Below are 17,217 nucleotides of genomic sequence, written 5' to 3' on the forward strand. Positions count from 1 at the left end.
CTTTGAATTATTGTGCTTGGAAACGGTGAGGATCCTTTAGGACCAGTGTTATATGGTTCTGGTGACTATTTCCAGTTACCAGTCTAGCTGCGGTAAGAATGGGCGAAGCAGGGCTGTGTGTGAGTTTGGGGTGGATGCTGGAAGCTGGGAAACAGAAGAGAAGAAGAAGAGTTTGGATTTGATATCCCGCCTTTCCCTCCCCTTCAGGAGTCTCAAAGCGGCTAACAGTCTCCTTTCCCTTCCTCCCCCACAACAAACACTCTGTGAGGTGAGTGGGGCTGAGAGACTTCAGAGAAGTGAGACTGGCCCAAGGTCACCCAGCAGCTGCATGTGGAGGAGCGGGGAAGCGAACCCGGTTCCCCAGATTACGAGACTACCGCTCTTAACCACTACACCACACTGGCTCTTAACCACTACACCACACTGACAGAGACTTATCTTGCTCACTGCTGGACTCAGAGCTGTGTCTTGGGGTCTTCCTAGAAATCCAACAGGGAAGCAAGACCTGTTGGAGTGTTAATGCTGTGAGCCTCTCCATCCTACGCTCAGATTGTATTTACAGTCATACCTCTTGTTGCGCTAGGTTCATGTTGCGTCTTTTTGGCTTGCGAACACGGCAAGCCAAGGTATACACTTCCGGGTTTCACTGCGCATGCGCAGAAACATCCTGCATGCTTTGCGCATGTGCAGAAGCGTTCTGCACACTTCACACATGCACAGAAGTGCTCTATTGCGCTCTGTGCTTGCGCAGAAACGCCGTTCTAGTTGCAGACTTTTCAGAACGGATCGTGTCTGCAACTAGAGGTACCACTGTATGTGTAAATAAAACCACATACCCTAAAGACACTACAGTCTCTGTTGACCTTCATTCCAAGGAAACTGAACCCTGGAGTTTCCTTTTGCTTGGAGATTGGGGTACATGCGACAGTATGTTCAATCCTTTATATCAGGAGAGGGAAACATCTGGCCCATCAGATGTTGCCTAACTGAATCTCCCATCATCCTTGGGAAATGCCACACTGCCTGAGGGCTGATGGGAGTTTAGAGGCGGAAAAAAAGGCGAGGAGCATTTTGAGTTTCGTGTTTTATTTTGGAAGCACCTTTGTTTTGGTTTGCATATTGTTAGAATATGCTTTTTCCAGCACGGTCTCCATAATATAGCACTGCAATTTTGGACACCGGGGAAGGAAAGAACAGTAATTCCTAGAGAATACACCTGATATATCACTGCGGTCCCTTCTGTCCGGTGCTGTGTATATTCTTCCCTTTCGAAAAGAGAAACCCCAAACCACACCTGCTTCTCCACCCAAGAGTGCCATGAATCTGTCAGCTGAATAGGAGAGTATGCAGATTAGCAAATTGTTATGTAATTTGCACAACTGATCCTGCCACCCACCAAGGGGAGGGACAAGGAATGACACACAGGACAGAAGCCCCACCCTAATACTGCCCCTCCTGCCTCTGAGTTTTTCACCAAGCATGGAGTCCTTGTTTTCCACCTTGCATCTGTCTAAAGGAGGCAGAAACTAAAGATAGCAGGGAAGCTAGAAAACGCAGGATCTGTCAGAAGCACTAAAATCTGCACAGGTAGAAAGCAGGCTGACACAATACTCACAGCCTTTCTTAGGACAGGCTTGGCTTTTGGGGGGGATGTGTGTGTGAGAGAAATTATCACTATTTTGCTGCAAGAATGTGAGTTCAGGCTTGGGAGAATATACAAAGGCGTTTCATTGACTGGGCAGCTCCCGTAGTTTCTATCAGGCTCTCCTATATCTTAAAGTGGCGAATCCTCCCTGGGCATAATTGTAGCAAAAGTGCTGGGAGTGGCACAGCTTCCACCGCTCTCTTGACAACAGGCTTTGCAGGCGCGACGGCTAGAGCTTCAGCAGAGTGAGATTCATGGGATGCGTTTGTGTCGTTGTGCGAATGGATGAGGTCAAGGACCCTGCGGCCAGTTCCAGGGGAAGGGATGTTCTTCCCAAGATGATGCAAGGAATGCTCGATGAAATGGGAACCGCCGGCCTAGAAAAGAAAACCATTATGTCCAGTCTGCTGGCGCTAGTCAGAACACAGTCCAAATAAATAAATAAATAAATAAATAAATAAATAAATAAATAAATAATATACAGACCACTCAGCTTGAAGCTCTGAGCAGGTGCAAATCTCATGAGGTGCAATGACTTTCCGCACCCACCCCCATAAAGAAAGAGGGCAGAGGAGATATTAGGGTTGCCACCTGCCCTGTAAAATACAGAACTGTCGATGTAAAAATGCCAGGTCCTGGATTTCAGGTCTTCATCTCTCTCTCTCTCTCTCTCTCTCTCTCTCTCTCTGTGTGTGTGTGTGTGTGTGTGCCAAGTTTGGGATTCTCTCCAAATACAAGTGTTTGAAAGGTGTGGGAAAGGTCATGTATTTAAGCTCTGCGTAGCCAAGCACAGACAGATTTCCAGATTTGTGTGCGTGTGTGACAAATTGTAGAGGGACCATTCTGTTAGGATGCGAAAGATTGTAATGAATTGCTTTGAAGTCACTTCAGCAGCAGATGGGGGGGGGAGTCGTCCCCTAACCATTCTGCCCTCCCCTGCCCTGTATTTTGCCAGAGGAAAGGTGGCAATTCTTGGAGACATACCCAGAGATCTATACGGCTTGTGTTTCTCCCCAATGCACAGCCTCATGGCCCTACAGAAGGATGAGCAGGAGGCAGAAATCTTCACCATTAACAGGAGGAGCTTTGGTCACCAGCATGGTGAAATCGCCACTTCTGTTGAGCCATTAAAAGTCCTCTGTTGTGTCTGGGTTCCCGGCCAGCAAATTAGACCTCTTTCACAGAGGTAAATCTAGATGGGCAGCCTAATTCAGCATTTTAAAAATGACAATGGTTCACTGAAATAAATAAACCAGCCGGTATTTGTGCTGATGAAAGGACCTCTTCCTATGTATGGCAGGTAATTCTGTTGCTTAAGGTGGCCCAGGCGGTCTTTTGGGGTGGGCCCTTGTATCTCCTCCCCCTTCCCTGCCTTTTCAACTAATGCATCTTTCTTGGATTATAGGGCAGCTGAGCACAGTGGTGCTAAATAACGACCCATCACCTACCTTAATTCATAGAATCATAAAATTTTAGAGTTGACAAGGGTCATCTAGTCCAACCCTCAGTAATGCAGGAATCTTTTGCCCAACATGGGTCTTGAACCCACAGCCCTGAGATTAAGAGTCTCATGCTCCACCAACCGAGCTACCAAGGCATGCACAGAGACATAGACACATGCATATGCAAGTTTCATGCAGATTTGTGCCACAGACCAATGCCCTGAGTCTAAGTACCTAGCAATGCCATGAGTGCTAGGAAAGGGGTGCAGCAGGACTGCAACAGGGACGTGGGTAGCAGCCTCTTTGGCTCTAGGGATAAAGAATCCCTTAATTGTTCTGCAGGGAAGCAGGGAAGTTGGCCTTGGGAGGAGCTGGGTCAGGGTGCTTCTCTGGAAAAGTGGGTGGGTGGAAAGGTAACGGGAGCCAATTGGGGAAGGCCAAATAATTAGAAACATTCAAAGTCTGGGTGCTACAGGATTTGGTGCAAGAGGAGAAGTGGTTGTGCTTCAAGTCCCAAAGGGCTTTGGTTTCCAAGCTAGCTTTCGTGTACACCATCAGACCCTCCCCAGTGAACCTCAGAGCAAGCAACCGGTGCGAATTCTCTCTGTGTGTGAATTGCTGAAAACCATGTTTAAAAATTGCACCTACCTGGTGATCATATAAAGCACAATCTAGGGTGATCTCCTCTGCAGGTGGAATGGGCTCACCACCAAGAACAGGAACAGGAGGCAACTGGATAACGGATGCCTTGCAAAACCCATTACGCTTGATAAGGAGGAAGAAAGAGAGAGCAGTTAAGACATCTCCACAGGGACATCCGAAAAGAGAATACTTCATCTCAGCCAGGCAGCATGGTGTAGAAAATTCCATTCATTCCCATCTTCCTCACATAAACCATCCAAAAAGTGTGGGAATCGATCGACTAGAGTGGCATCTGAAGATGTGAGTAAAACCGTTTCACTTATATAGGTTTATATACTGCCTTTTTCCATCATGGAAGTTAAGACGGTTTTCATGTTATTCCCAGTGAGGTCACCCACCCACCTGTAGATAAGTCCCAGACCTGTTGACCTTTACTCCATACTCAGGGACATAATAAAGTTCAGTGGGGTCTGCAAGCGTAGTTGGTCTTGCATTCTACACCACTGATGGGGAGCAAGTAGGCACTGCAAATTAATAATTATGAACAGGTGTGAAGAATGCCCTCTCGACTTTGTAAATTAGAATATGTAAGTGATCTAATTAGAACAATGAAGAAACAAATGGGAAAATAAACATCTCACACAGGGAATTTACAGGATACAAAACTGTTTTCGTGGAATTTTTTTTTCAAATTGAATATCTCAGCATGAATGGAGGTCAAGAAATCAGTAGCTGTTGATAAGGGACTAAGATCAGGACTGAATGTAATTGGATTAACTAAGATTTCGGAAGCAGGAAGAAATAAGAACTTTACACCCTGAAACCCAGCACATGGGAAGTCACTCAAAATGTATAATTGGCCGTATAATTGATCTATATTTGGATGGGAATTGCAATTTGATATTGAAAAAATGTGTCTGTTAGTGGATTTTAATAATTGAAAATTAATAAAAATTATTTACAGATAGAATATGTAAGTGAACTGTGGGGATTGTGGTCCAACATTCTGAAAGACCACACAAGACTGACATCAGGTGATCAGGGATGACTCAAAACTGCCAGTATTCTGCAGGCAATTCCACTATTAATTAGATTTGTGCAATTTAAAAGTAAATTGAAGTTCTTTGCTGCCAAGAAATAAAACATATTGTTTTGCAGTTAGGAAAGAGATGGGGAAATGCATTGAAATCCTTGGGGTGAACAAATGATTCATGGCAAGGCATATAAATATCCTGTAAGCAAATAAATATCAGGATGAATGCACATGACCTCACCTTAAAAAACCACACAGAAGGAATGCTCAATAAAGTCTATCCTCCTTGCAAGCTCTGCGCAAGCGTATCAGGTTGAATGTGCAGTTAAAAAGGTCACCAGATTTATAGATGCCACCCCAGTTTCTGATTTCATCCTGGAATGTCCTGCATTTCCTTAGGACGTCCCTATTTTCATCGTAGAAATGTTGGAAGGTATGGAGTTATGCAACCTCTGAGCCAAGGAGATGAGTAACTACAGGGCTGCCACACGTCCAGATTTTCCTGGACATTACTGGGATTTCAAAGACAGAATTGATGTCCAGGGGGAATTTCTGAAAGGCGGCTCTTTGTCCTGGATCTTAGAGAAGTCAACCCATAAACTGTGGTTTTTTGGCTCAAGAATTCTGGTGGTTTCCTTCAAAAAGCTCAACAACTTTGGGGTGTCCTGCTTTTTACTTTGTGAAATATGGCAACCCTAAGTAACTATACAACCTTTAGGAGACAGCTGAAAGCAGTAACAGCATGCTGTTCTAACCAGTGAAATGTACACAAAGCAGACTGGCAGAATCCGGGACCAAGGAGAAGAGTCGGTGGAAGAAGATTGGAAAAAAATTAAAGTATATCTTCAAAAATATTGTAAAATTAAGGATTGTTAGAAAGATGTTGGTAAAAGAAAATTATGTGGTTTTGGTAGAAATGATATAAAGGATTAAGTAAAAATGAATTGATGAAAGAGAGAATGTAAAATTACAATATATTAAAACAAATTATTAAGATAAAAACAAGGTTGGAAGGATTTGCTGAAATAATAATTTGAACTAGAATACAAAAATGGGAGGTGTGAGGAGGTCAAGGAAATAAGTAAAGGAAGAAAGTTATGTAAAGGTTTAATCTGTTCTTTTAAAAAAAAAGATTGTATTTTTTCTGTCTTTTTTCTTTTTTCTTTTTTCTTTTTTCTTTTTGTAATTTTTAAAATTCTGAATAAATATTATTTTTTTAAAAAATGAAATGTACACAAAGCAGCCCAGTATGGGGAAGTGTCTTAATGTTTAATGTTTTAATATGTGTTTATACATGTTAGAAGTCACCCAGAGTGGCTGGGGCAACCCAGTCAGATGTGTGGGGTATAAATAATAAAATTATCACTATGGAATGGGACGTCCCTATTTTCATCGGAGAAATGTTGGAGGGTACGAAATCCTCCCTAGAGGAACCCAGTGCAAACTTCCAGTGTCTGGCGATTTGAAGTCTGGCAGAGCTAGCAACTTGCTTGTGAACATGGGCCAGATTTAAATCACTTTCACTTGTGAAAAACAGGCATTTCTAGACCTGAAGTCATTGGACCTTCGAATTTATATATGTATTTTTCTATAGAGAGAGAGGGATTTGTAGCCATGGAGGTCGGAAATGTGTGGACTTCATTGTTCAAATGCTTTCTTAAAGGCACAGGGGCCCCGCAATGCAGAAGGGCTGGCAGGCCTCGTTTGACCGCAAATGTTACCAGTCCTGGAATCTGCACGAAATTAATTGGGATCCCATCCACTTACCGCATGCTCATCTGTCGCCACGTGGCAGTGTTCTTCAGGGTCTTGGGCTTGTTCCCTTGAGCAGTTAGTGGCGGCAATTGCAAACTCCACATGTGTACCTAGAGGCATATGCTGGGAACGTAATAATGAACATTTTAGCTGAGCAGAAAGAGTCATATAGAATCTTAATGATATAAATGGACATTTGCAACGCTGGGGTACTTTTGTTCAGTTTTCACTCCCTCCACCCAACCCAGCCTATGAAGCTGCCTTCTAGCAACTCAGACCAGTCCTTCTTTCCAATAGAGGTTATGCTCAGGGCAGCTGTGGGGAACCAGCGTTTTTAGTGGAGCTGGTAGCAAATCACTTCACACACACATCCTTGACCTGTTTCACTCAGCGGCGTAGCGTGGGTTGTCAGCACCCGGGGCAAGGCAAGTAATTTGCGCCCCCTAACCCGGGGCAAGGCAAGTAATTTGCGCCCCCAACCCCTAACCTGCCGCCGCTGCCAGCTTCTTGCTGCTGCCTGGGCTGGGGTATTCACAGTTCTACAAATCTTTGGCGCTGGCTTGCTCCATTAGTTTAACTTGGGGGGGGGGAGATTGCAATGGTGCTATGTGCACCGAGAGGGGGGGCACGGTTGCAACGCAGTGGGGGGGAGAGAAGAAGAGAAACTAGCAGGAGAACCTGGATTTCCCTCTGCAGCTCTGTGGGGAAGGAGGGCGCAGACTGGGCTCCTTCCTCGCCACAAGATCCTGGCTGCGGGGCGCAATTTGGGAGGCTCGGCTGGCCGGGCCCAGGCCCCGCGGGGCTCCTCCGCGCTCCCCTCCCCCGGCCGGGCGGGCGGCGCCTGCCAAGGCTGCGGGTTCCGCTGCGCCTCCGTCTCTCTTTCCACTGGTAGCGAGAGCGGGTGGGAGGAGGCCACCCGGGAGCCGGAAACGGGCGCCAAATAAGGAGAGCGGGGCGGGCCTGGATCCTGGCCTTGTTTGGTGCTTCCCCTCGGCCGGCGGCCCAGCCAAGCCCGCGGCGGCGGCGAGGCGATGCCCGTGCAGGGGGGCGCCCACCCCTCGGCCCCTGCCCGGCGCTGCCGCCCCAGCACCTGCCCGCTCCTCCCAAGGGGCCTCCTCTCCCTCCCGCCTCTTCGCAGCAGTCCTCGCGGGGGGGGGGGGGGGACAGGCTCGACTCTCCCCTCCCTCTTGCGCCCCGTCCCGCGCGCGATCCTGGCCAGGCTCCGGCTCCGGACCTCCTTGCTGCCGCCTGCTGCTCCCCCTGGTCGCCCAGCCCGACCCCTCCTCCCAAAGGAGCTGAGCCCCGAGGCTCTTCGGCGACTCTGGAGGCGGCGAGTGCGCCCCCCCAGATGTTGCGCCCGGTGCGGCCGGCACCCCCTGCACCCCCCACGCTACGCCACTGGTTTCACTGCTTGCCGCTTTGTTCAGGACTCAGTTCAAAGCGCTGGACTGGACTTTTAATCCTCGAGCGCCTTGGGACCAGGCTGTCTCAGAAACCACTTCTCTCCAGATGTTCCCTTCTGAGGCCCTTCTCCAGGTCCCTTCACGGTTGAAGGTAAAGTGAGTGGGCACTGGAAGCAGGGCCTTCTCTGCCATGGCCCCCCCACATTTGGACCATCTTTCCAAGAAAGATATGCCTTAACCCTTCACTGCTCACTATTTGCGGCCAGCAAAAATGCTCTTAGTTCAACACTCTTGTTTGGACTATTTGTTTTAGAGGATAAGCTTGCCGTCACTACTTTTTAATTAATTGGTGTTGCTTGGTTTTGTTTTTGATCTGTTGTGCCCAAATTCCCTCCGCCCTTGCCTGATCAACTGAAACTTGCTGATGGTCTTCATAATTTGTCTGCCCGTCGTGGTGATTGACATGCACTAGGCTAAACGCAACGCAATTCAGAAGAAGGAGTAATAAAAATGGAATTAAAAATGGATTTGAATATTGAATGCAACGGATATTTTGTCTCCCTCCTCCAACTACAGACAGCGTGGACCGCCAGAATGAAACCTGCACACCAGAATTGACCATTTGGGAGCCGAGAATTGTGTTGCAAAAATCTGAAAGAGCAAAAGTAGAAGGGATAACTGCGTTTAGATCTGTGCATCAGTACTAGAAGTGCAGATCAGCTTGCCTCGCTTAAACATGTGGACTGAACAATGTCTTCAAACATCCCTGCTCTCTACTCTCTCTGTAATAAGGCAGCACTGCTAGTGGCCCTGTCTGAATACTTACTGAGGTAAACCCTCTTGAAAGCTCAAGGAGCTGGTAGTGGGTTCCATTGACATTTTCAGCGTTGAACTTGGCGAGCCCAGAATTAGCTGCCTCCTTCAACTTAGGGTCATCCAGTTGTGACAAAGGGTTACAATCAGGGCAAACATTGATAATATCTTCAACTGAATCTAAGGAAGAAAAAGAGAAAAGTACAGGGTGTTTTTATTTATTTATTTATTTATTTATTTATTTATTTATTTATTTATGTGAGTAATGTTTTGTTGCTGGCTGCTCCAAAAGGTTTAGGATAGCTGATCAGTTGCTGACATAGGCTGTTGCAGCCATTTTGTGTTGGCAGAAACTTAAGAAATGAACATTTAAGGAATTTATTATATTTTTACTTTGTTCTTCCTCCAAGAACTCACGATGGCCCTGCAAATACGGAGGTCCACCTCCAAAGGCCTTCTGGCAGTCCCCTCACTGCGAGAAGTGAAGTTACAGGGAACCAGGCAGAGGGCCTTCTCGGTAGTGGAGCACCTTCTCATCAGAGGTCAAAGAGATAAACGATAACACAATTTTTCGCAGACATCTGTACCAGGAAGTTTTCACTGTGTTTTTATATTATGTTGGAAGCCACCCAATGTGGTGGGAGCAACCCAGTCAGATGGGCAGGGTACAAATAATATGTTGTTGTTGTTGTTGTTGTTGTTGTTGTTGTGTGTATTTTATTGTTGTTGTTGTGTGTATTTTATGCAAAATTGCATAGAAAATGTGCGTGTCAGAAGAAAATGCTGGGCAATTTTCCTGAGGGTTAAAAAAAGAAAAGAAAAACCAATTGGCAAACTCATTTGGGAATGTGGAGAAGTGAACTCAAGACTGGGAGAACGAGACACAGAGAGGAAACAGAAGAAGACCCACCGGCCCATTATAAGAGCTGTGTGGTCCCTTCACGGTCCCTATCAAGGACAGGGAGCCTGTGGCTCCTCTCCAGATGTTGATATTTGGCTACTGTCCAGGCTGGCAGGGGGTGATGGGATCTGGAGCCCAACAGTATCTGGAGAGCCACAAGTTCTCCATCCCTCCTGCATGTGCATGATTTTGCCGGGACGTGCCTTCCAGACAAAGATACAGCACACAGGTGGACTGAGGGCCACAGGACACACCTGACAGATGTACGTTGTTGTTTTTAAGAGCGCCAGGTGTGGTGACATCCAGTCAGGATCAAGTCCACATCTCACAGAGCAAGGGTTTAATCTTGTGCTACACAGTCTGTAGGGGGGGAAAGCCCCAGATGTCTCAGGGACAAACAACACCTGCGAAAGAGTGGTGCTCACTAGGGCTGAGAAAGGGTTAACACCGCCCCCCACATTATGCTACTAGTTCTCTCTTTTTTTTAATATAATAATATTTATTAAAGTTTCAAAAAAAGTTACAAAAAATACAAAATACAGAAAAAGTAAGAAAACAATTAAAAACATTTCAATCTTTCCATGTCTTGTCTTTCATTTACTTATTTCCCTGACCTCCTCACACCTCCCTCTTTTGTATTCTAGTTCAATAATTGTTCCAGCAAGTCCTTACCCTTTTTGCATTTATCTTGATACTTAATCGTAATATATTATAACTTTACATTTTTACATGTTAACAATCCATTTTTACGTACCCCTTAACCACATTATTGCTAAAACCACTTAGCTTCATTCCAACCTCCCTCTAACATTCCTTAATTTTACAGTGTTTCTGTAAATAAACTTTAAATTTCTTCCAATCTTCTTCTACCAACTCTTCTCCCTGGTCTCGGATTCTGCCAGTCATTTCCGCCAGTTCCATGTACTCCATCACTGTGCTACTAGTTCTCATTGCCCCACCTGCAGCTGCTCTCTCTCTCTCTCTCTCTCTCTCTCTCTCTCTCTCTAACTTAGATTGAGGTGGAGAACCTTCTTCAAGCCTTCTGGGAACCCTTCATGAGGCCACATGGAAGGCATTTGAGAGGCAGGGCATATCCCTAGGCCAGGCAGAACGACTCAAGGGATGTGCCAAACTGGGCTGGGGAGAGGTGTGCCCTGGGGAGAGTCATGGTAAATGGGGTGAGTTGGAGCGTGGGGCATTGACCCCCTATTTCTCAGCCCTGGTGACCGAGCCAAAGAGATTACCTGCAGTAGAGTGACATTTGCTAGACAGCACTTTGTAGCCTCCATCCACAATGAGGAGTTTGACGTCGCAGTCCCCTTCAACAGCCTAGCGGTTCAAAGGAAGAGGATTATGGGCTGGTTATGATGGGAGCAAAACCCAGTTCTGCAGCATTGTACATCATTGTACACCTTGGACATACACTGTACACCTTGTACATCGGCCTACGCTGACCTGTTTGGCAATGTTTTGGACCTCAACGTCCATTCACTGTGTTGACAAGGGCCGTCGGACGCTCTAGTCCAAAATATCTGGGGAATGCCTGGTGGGCCAAGGCTGGTACACCATGCTATGTGTCTCCCAGACGGTGAACCCAAAAGGGACCAAAACCCAGCCTAGCAAACAGTCACTGCCCTGGTCACCTATGGTGGGTAAGAAATGCCTCAAGGTAAGCAAACTGGGAAGTTTTTGCAAACTGGAATAATGCTCCCCATACCTTCAGGCTATCCTGGTGCTCCGGTGACTAATATAGCCAGTTTATTGTGCATAGAAATACACAATTAACCATTTATATTGGATGACAATTGCCAACAGATTTTTTGGATTCTTGTGAAGACCGTTGGACTAAGTGGACCTTGACCTGAACCCTCTAACCATGCCTTATGAACAGGTGTTTTTAAAAAGAGCATGGTGGACTTGGGTAGACTTCACTACAAAACTGCACCATGATCATTTTTCTGTTTGCTTCTCTAGCCACATTGATGATATTAGTCAACACATTTTTTATTTTTTAAAAAATCCATCTGTTGAACTTGCATGACAAGTCCTTAAGGCTGGTAGGCCCACGCTAAAGAAAATTGTAATAAGCTACCAGAATTGCCAATGCAGTTGACAATTATAAACAAAGGAGCCACGGAACAACTTCCACGAATAGTTGGGAAAAGATGCCGTTCTAGAAATAATGAGATAGATTTGAATTACTTAGTTTCTGTCTCGTACTTTGACCAGTTGAAATAGAACTTGGACGACATACCATATAATTCAAAGGAGCCCAGATTTTAAATCTGAGACCACAGATTCAAGCACTAAAGCTTTTGTGTGTGGCAAATATTTAGGTTTTGGGAGGTTGTATTTTTTTTTTTTTTTTAGGATGTGTGTGTGATCCTGAACACAATCAACTTTCACTGTCTGTTCAAATTTTGGCACAATAGGTTATGCAGAGTCAGTGCAGTGGTTGATCTATCTCAGTATTGTGTACAAGGGCAAGCAGTGGCTCTCCAGGGTTTCAGACAAGGAGATGATAGAAAATTAGGAGGTCTGGGATAGCTCACCTGGTAGAGCATGAGACTCTTAATCTCTGAGTCATAGGTTCAAGCCCCACATTGGGCAAAATATTCCTGCACTGCAGGGGGTTGGATTAGATGACCCTTCCAACTCTACAATTCTATGACTCTATGAACCTAGAACCCTCAGCGTGCAAAACAGCTGCTCCATCCAGGGGCGTACAAAGTGGGGGGCAGAGGGGGTGATCCGCCCTGGGTGCCACTCTGGGGGGTTGTGTGTGATAAGATGGCCCCTGCCTCCCTCCAGCTGTAGAGCGGCCGAGGGCACAAACAGTCAGTATGGGTGCCGCGCACGCGGTGTCCGTAAGGGCTGCCGCTCTTGCGCGCCGTCCATATGGGCGTCTATACGGGCTGCTGTGTGCGCGCACTCTGTATGGGATGCCACACATGCGCAGTCCATATGGGATGTTGCTTGCGCGGCAGTCTGTATGGATGCCGCGCAAGCTGCTGCACTTGTGCACTCCGTACGGGATGCTACACATGCACAGTCCATATGGACGCCATGCGTGTGCCACCAGGCAGTTCGCCCCGCCCATCGGCGTCCCGCCCCAGGTGCCAGAGAGGGTTCCTCCAACACTGGCTCCATCACTGAGTCGCAGACCTTGAATGTTGGACATCATCACCCGCTGAGGTTTGGGAAAGGTTAGGGTAGCTGAATTCCACTGGAATGAATCAGACTAATCTTTAGCGGCTGATGTTCCATTAAATTGTAACTCGGTTGTTCTTGTGGACAACCTAGTACCTGCTGAAATCCTTGCAATGCATAGTTGAGTAAGTGGAACTTGATTTGATCCATAAAGGCACTTCCCACGCTCTCAATCAAGAGACTTGGTTGAGGTTATACAGCTCAGGCAAGTTAAGCCTTAAAATGTTAAGGGATCCTGAGTATGAACGCTTGCTGTGTAAATTAAACTTTTGTTGGGTGCAACTTTGCAAAGTAAAATCAGCACCGTCCTAGTGAGCAGGACAGTTGAGTTCCAAGCAGTCAGCCTGTACTGACATGCCTTTATTATTATTGCTATTAATTTGAATAAAGATATGATGCGTGCACCCAAGAATTCATGCTTAAATTCTCCACAAGGTTAGCAAAAGGTCCAGGAACTCACATGCTGTGTCTGTGGCCTTACGGTACAATTTTCAACAGGCAGTGGGTTCGACACATGGCACTCAGTCTCTAATAAGTCCAACTCAAGGAAGGCTATCTTCCCAAATGGCCTCTGTGGAGGAGGAAATGAGAGAAGGTGATTAGATTAAAAAAACAACAACAACTTTCTTACATTTATTTAACCAGCTAAAAGGCCCAAATCCATAGAGTGCTTTCACAGTGTCAGTTCCCCCCTTAACAGATGTGCCAAAACAGAAATTTCTTCAAAATGGTATGTCATTGACTTTGGTACTTCCTTCCAGCTCCCTTAAAGAGAAGAGGGCAGGATGAAGGGGAAAGGGAAATCTCTCAATGTTTCCTGGTCTGAGAGCTTCTGTAGAGACTTGCTCTGAACTCCTGGCATTACGAAGCTTTCTTGTAAGCCTGGTTGCTTCTTTCCTGTTCTTGAAGCTTATGTTTAATTTATTTATTTATTGCATCTTATGCCACCTTTTATTCCAAAGTGCTCAAGGTGGCATATGTGGTTAAGCCCCTCACTTAATCCCCGCAAGAACTGTGCAAGGTAGGTTTGGCTGAGAGGCACTGACTGGCCCAAGGTCTGAGCTTCATGGCTGAGTGGGGATTGGAGCCCTCAGTATATAAATGCAACAAACGAACAAACAAGTGGTTGTTCCTGGAGAGTGGTGCAGACTTTGAGTGGTGTTCAGCTAAGTACAACTAATTATACCGAGGGCTTTTTTTCCAGCCAGAACTCAGTTCCAGCACCGCTCAGGTGGAGAGCATTGCCATCATAAGAAAACAAGGTGTTCATGGTGTGTTCCATCACCTCTTGAAACGAGTGTGCATGAGTAAATTAGGGCTATTAATTTCAGTGGGTCTCCTCTGCATAACTGCCACCCCTTCATTCCCACAACACTTTCGGTGAGCCATTCATGACATGCACAACTTCAGAATTGGATGCCTTTAAACAACTGAGTAAGACGTGCCCAGGTGCAATCCACACCAAAGCTTCCATTGTCCGTGTGGGTACACTGAACCCCAATAGCTTCTCAGTGGAAGGTTGGTAGTGAAATAAACCAACACTGAATAAACAATTCAAAGTGTTGGTGCTGACTTTTGAAGCCCTAAACGGCCTCAGCCCAGTATACTTGAAGGAGCGTCTCCACCCACATCATTCAGCCTGGACATAGCTGAGGGCCTTCTGGTGGTTCCCTCACTGCAAGAAGTGAGGTTACAGGGAACCAGGCAGAAGGACTTCTCGGTGGTGGCCCCCGCCCTGTGGAATGCCCTCCCTTCAGATGTCAAGGAGATGAGTAACTATATAACTATTAAAAGACATCTGAAGGCAGCCCAGTATAGGGAAGCTTTTTAATGTGTAATGTTCTATTATGTTTTATATCTCTTGGAAGCTACCCACAGACCCTCCCAGTGTCCAGGGACAGTCCCGGATTTACAGAAGCCATCCCAGTTTCTGATTTGATCCCTAAATGTCTCGCTTTTCCTTAGGACATCCCTTTTTTCATCAGAGAAAAGTTGGAGGGTATGGAGTTATGCGACCCCCCGAGCCAAGGAGATAAGTAACTATACAACCTTTAGTAGACATCTGAAGGCAGCCCTGTACAGTGGTACCCTGGGTTAAGAGCTTAATTCATTCTGGAGGTCCATTCTTAACCTGAAACTGTTCTTAACCTGAAGCATCACTTTAGCTAATAGGGCCTCCTCCTGCTGCCGCGTGATTTCTGTTCTTATCCTGAGGTCTTAACCCGAGGTACTATTTCTGGGTTAGCAGAATCTGTAACCTGAAGCGTCTGTAACCTGAGGTACCACTGTATAGTGAAGTTTTTAATGTTTAATGTTTTATTCTGTTTTTATATGTTGGAAGCTGCCCGGTATGGCTGGGGCAACCCAGTCAGGTGAGTGGGGTGCAAAAAATAAGATTATTATTATGATGAAACCTCATAATGAAGGTTTTGTTCTGAAGCAGGGTATTGGACGGGTGCCGCACAGTTGAAGATCTTACATAGCCTTCCCTCACACCTCGTATGATCTGGAAGATGACCTTCCTCCCCACCCACCAGGAAGCACTTACCCGAGGGAGAACCTTGACCTTCTTGATAATGTTTAGGGCGTACTTGTACCCATGGTTATTTTTTGCGTTGATGTAGTTCACTGCGAAGTTTGCCATGCGCTCCGTCTCAACGTCATCGCAAGCAGGAAACTCTCCCTCAGGGAGGGTAGGGAGTACAGCTGCACTTGCTATGCATCCCAGGATCAGGCCCAGGAGCGCTGGAGCTACCAGTGATCTCATGGCTTCTTCGCCTGCAGAAGTTCTAAGGAGGAGGGTTGTGCTGGAAGGAAGGGTGGAAGGAGCCACAGCAGAGCTCCCATTTATACAAAGGTGATGTTCCCTCCTCCCATCCTCGGCCCATGAGGAGGCCTGCAATATTTGTTCTGGGTCCAAAAAAGCGACTGCAAACAACAGAAAGGGAAAAGTAAATATGTGCAGGACACTGAGTTAAAGATTTATTAGATAAGGGGGAAATTGCAAAGTTTGCTAGAAAGAAGATGGCATGGGCAAAAAATCTCAAAGCGTCATTTTGGTCCCATTTGCCAGACACTAAAAGGGCATTATGGGGAATTATGCTGTAGCTCCCTGGCCGGGGGGTGGTGGTGGTGTCCAGTGTGGCTTGCCAGGCCATTTCCCCAAACCACACCCACCTGCCCATCAGGTGACATCACTGGTGACATCATCTGATGGGCAGAAGGGTTTGATCCTGCCTTGACTGCACTGGTCTGTTGCCAGCAGGAAACGGGTTCACGCAGCCAAGGTGTAACTATTTATTATTGTTGTTGTCACAAAATGTCTCTCTTAAAACCACTGAGTAATCTGTCCTGCTAGGCTTAGTTCACCTTGGGAGGGACTTGGTATTCATGCCGTTGTCCCCCCTCAGTCTACCTGAGAAGCTTGGCAGGTGAAGAGCCTAAGCTGGTTGCTGCAGCTCAGCCACATGGCTCTCCGAAGCCATTCCTATAATTTAGGAACTTTCCCCACTGTAGCTAAGCCAAGTTTTACTGCCTGCGCAACTTTTCCTGAATGCTGTAAGGAGAAGCACATGAATCTGACCTTTGGAGAGTTTGTAACCAAACCATTTTTAACTTAAATGTGTTGTCCTTTTCGATGCTAGGGGAAGAGGGAAAATGTGGAACTCACAAGGGCATATTTTAAAGGTCTAACAGCCTAGATTTCCATGTTTTACTTTGCTGCTTTTTAGTGCTTTTAGATTTCTGCTGGAATTCTCTCACCAAACAGTACTTGCCCAAACCCTGAGCATCCAGGGAAATCTCATTTTACACCCATTTTAAAATATTCGAGCCAACAATTATAATATCATTATTCATACCTCACATTTTCCCTGACAGGGACTCAAGGCAGCTTACAGATAAAGATAACAATAGTTAAAAACCTGGGGGGGGGGGACCAATAATAAAAACAATAAGCATTGATAGATTTTATTTATTAAAACAATACAAATATGAACACTGCGGCACCATCCCTTTCAGTAAAAGCAGTCAGTTCCCCAAAAGCCTGTTAAAAGAGAAATGGGGAAGGCCACCAGCCCATTTGGTTTTAGAAGAGGATTAGGTGAATTCATAGAGAGGAGGGCTATCAATGGAAGGCAGTGCTCAGCCTCTACAGTTGGAGGCAGCAAAGCTCCTGAAAACCTGCTGCCAGAAACCACAGGAAGGCAGAGTTGCCCTTGTGCTACAATCCTGCTTGCTGGTTTCCCACAGGCATCTGGTTGGCCACTGTGATATGATACGATAATCTTTATTGTCATTGTCCCATACAGAACAACGAAATTGAAAAAAATCTACAACAGACATTCAAAAACCAACAAGCCTGCTATCCCAGC

General features: G+C 46.1%; 1 protein-coding gene across 1 annotated transcript; it reads right to left on the reverse strand.

Moving 5' to 3' along the window:
- Positions 1–1,069: 1,069 nt before the first annotated feature.
- On the reverse strand, positions 1,070–15,675 carry AHSG (alpha 2-HS glycoprotein). The gene is made up of 7 exons (XM_081862763.1): positions 15,393–15,675; positions 13,305–13,415; positions 10,879–10,963; positions 8,747–8,913; positions 6,530–6,640; positions 3,736–3,852; positions 1,070–2,022 (listed from the first exon to the last, which is right to left on the reverse strand). Exons 1-7 carry the CDS (start codon positions 15,609–15,611, stop codon positions 1,768–1,770), a joined length of 1,065 nt encoding a protein of 354 aa, XP_081718889.1. The 5' UTR covers positions 15,612–15,675; the 3' UTR covers positions 1,070–1,767.
- Between the last annotated feature and the right edge of the window lie 1,542 nt (positions 15,676–17,217).

Source organism: Podarcis erhardii (assembly GCF_964252035.2).
Source record: "Podarcis erhardii genome assembly, chromosome: 5".
In the NCBI taxonomy this organism is placed as follows: Eukaryota; Metazoa; Chordata; class Lepidosauria; order Squamata; family Lacertidae; genus Podarcis; species Podarcis erhardii.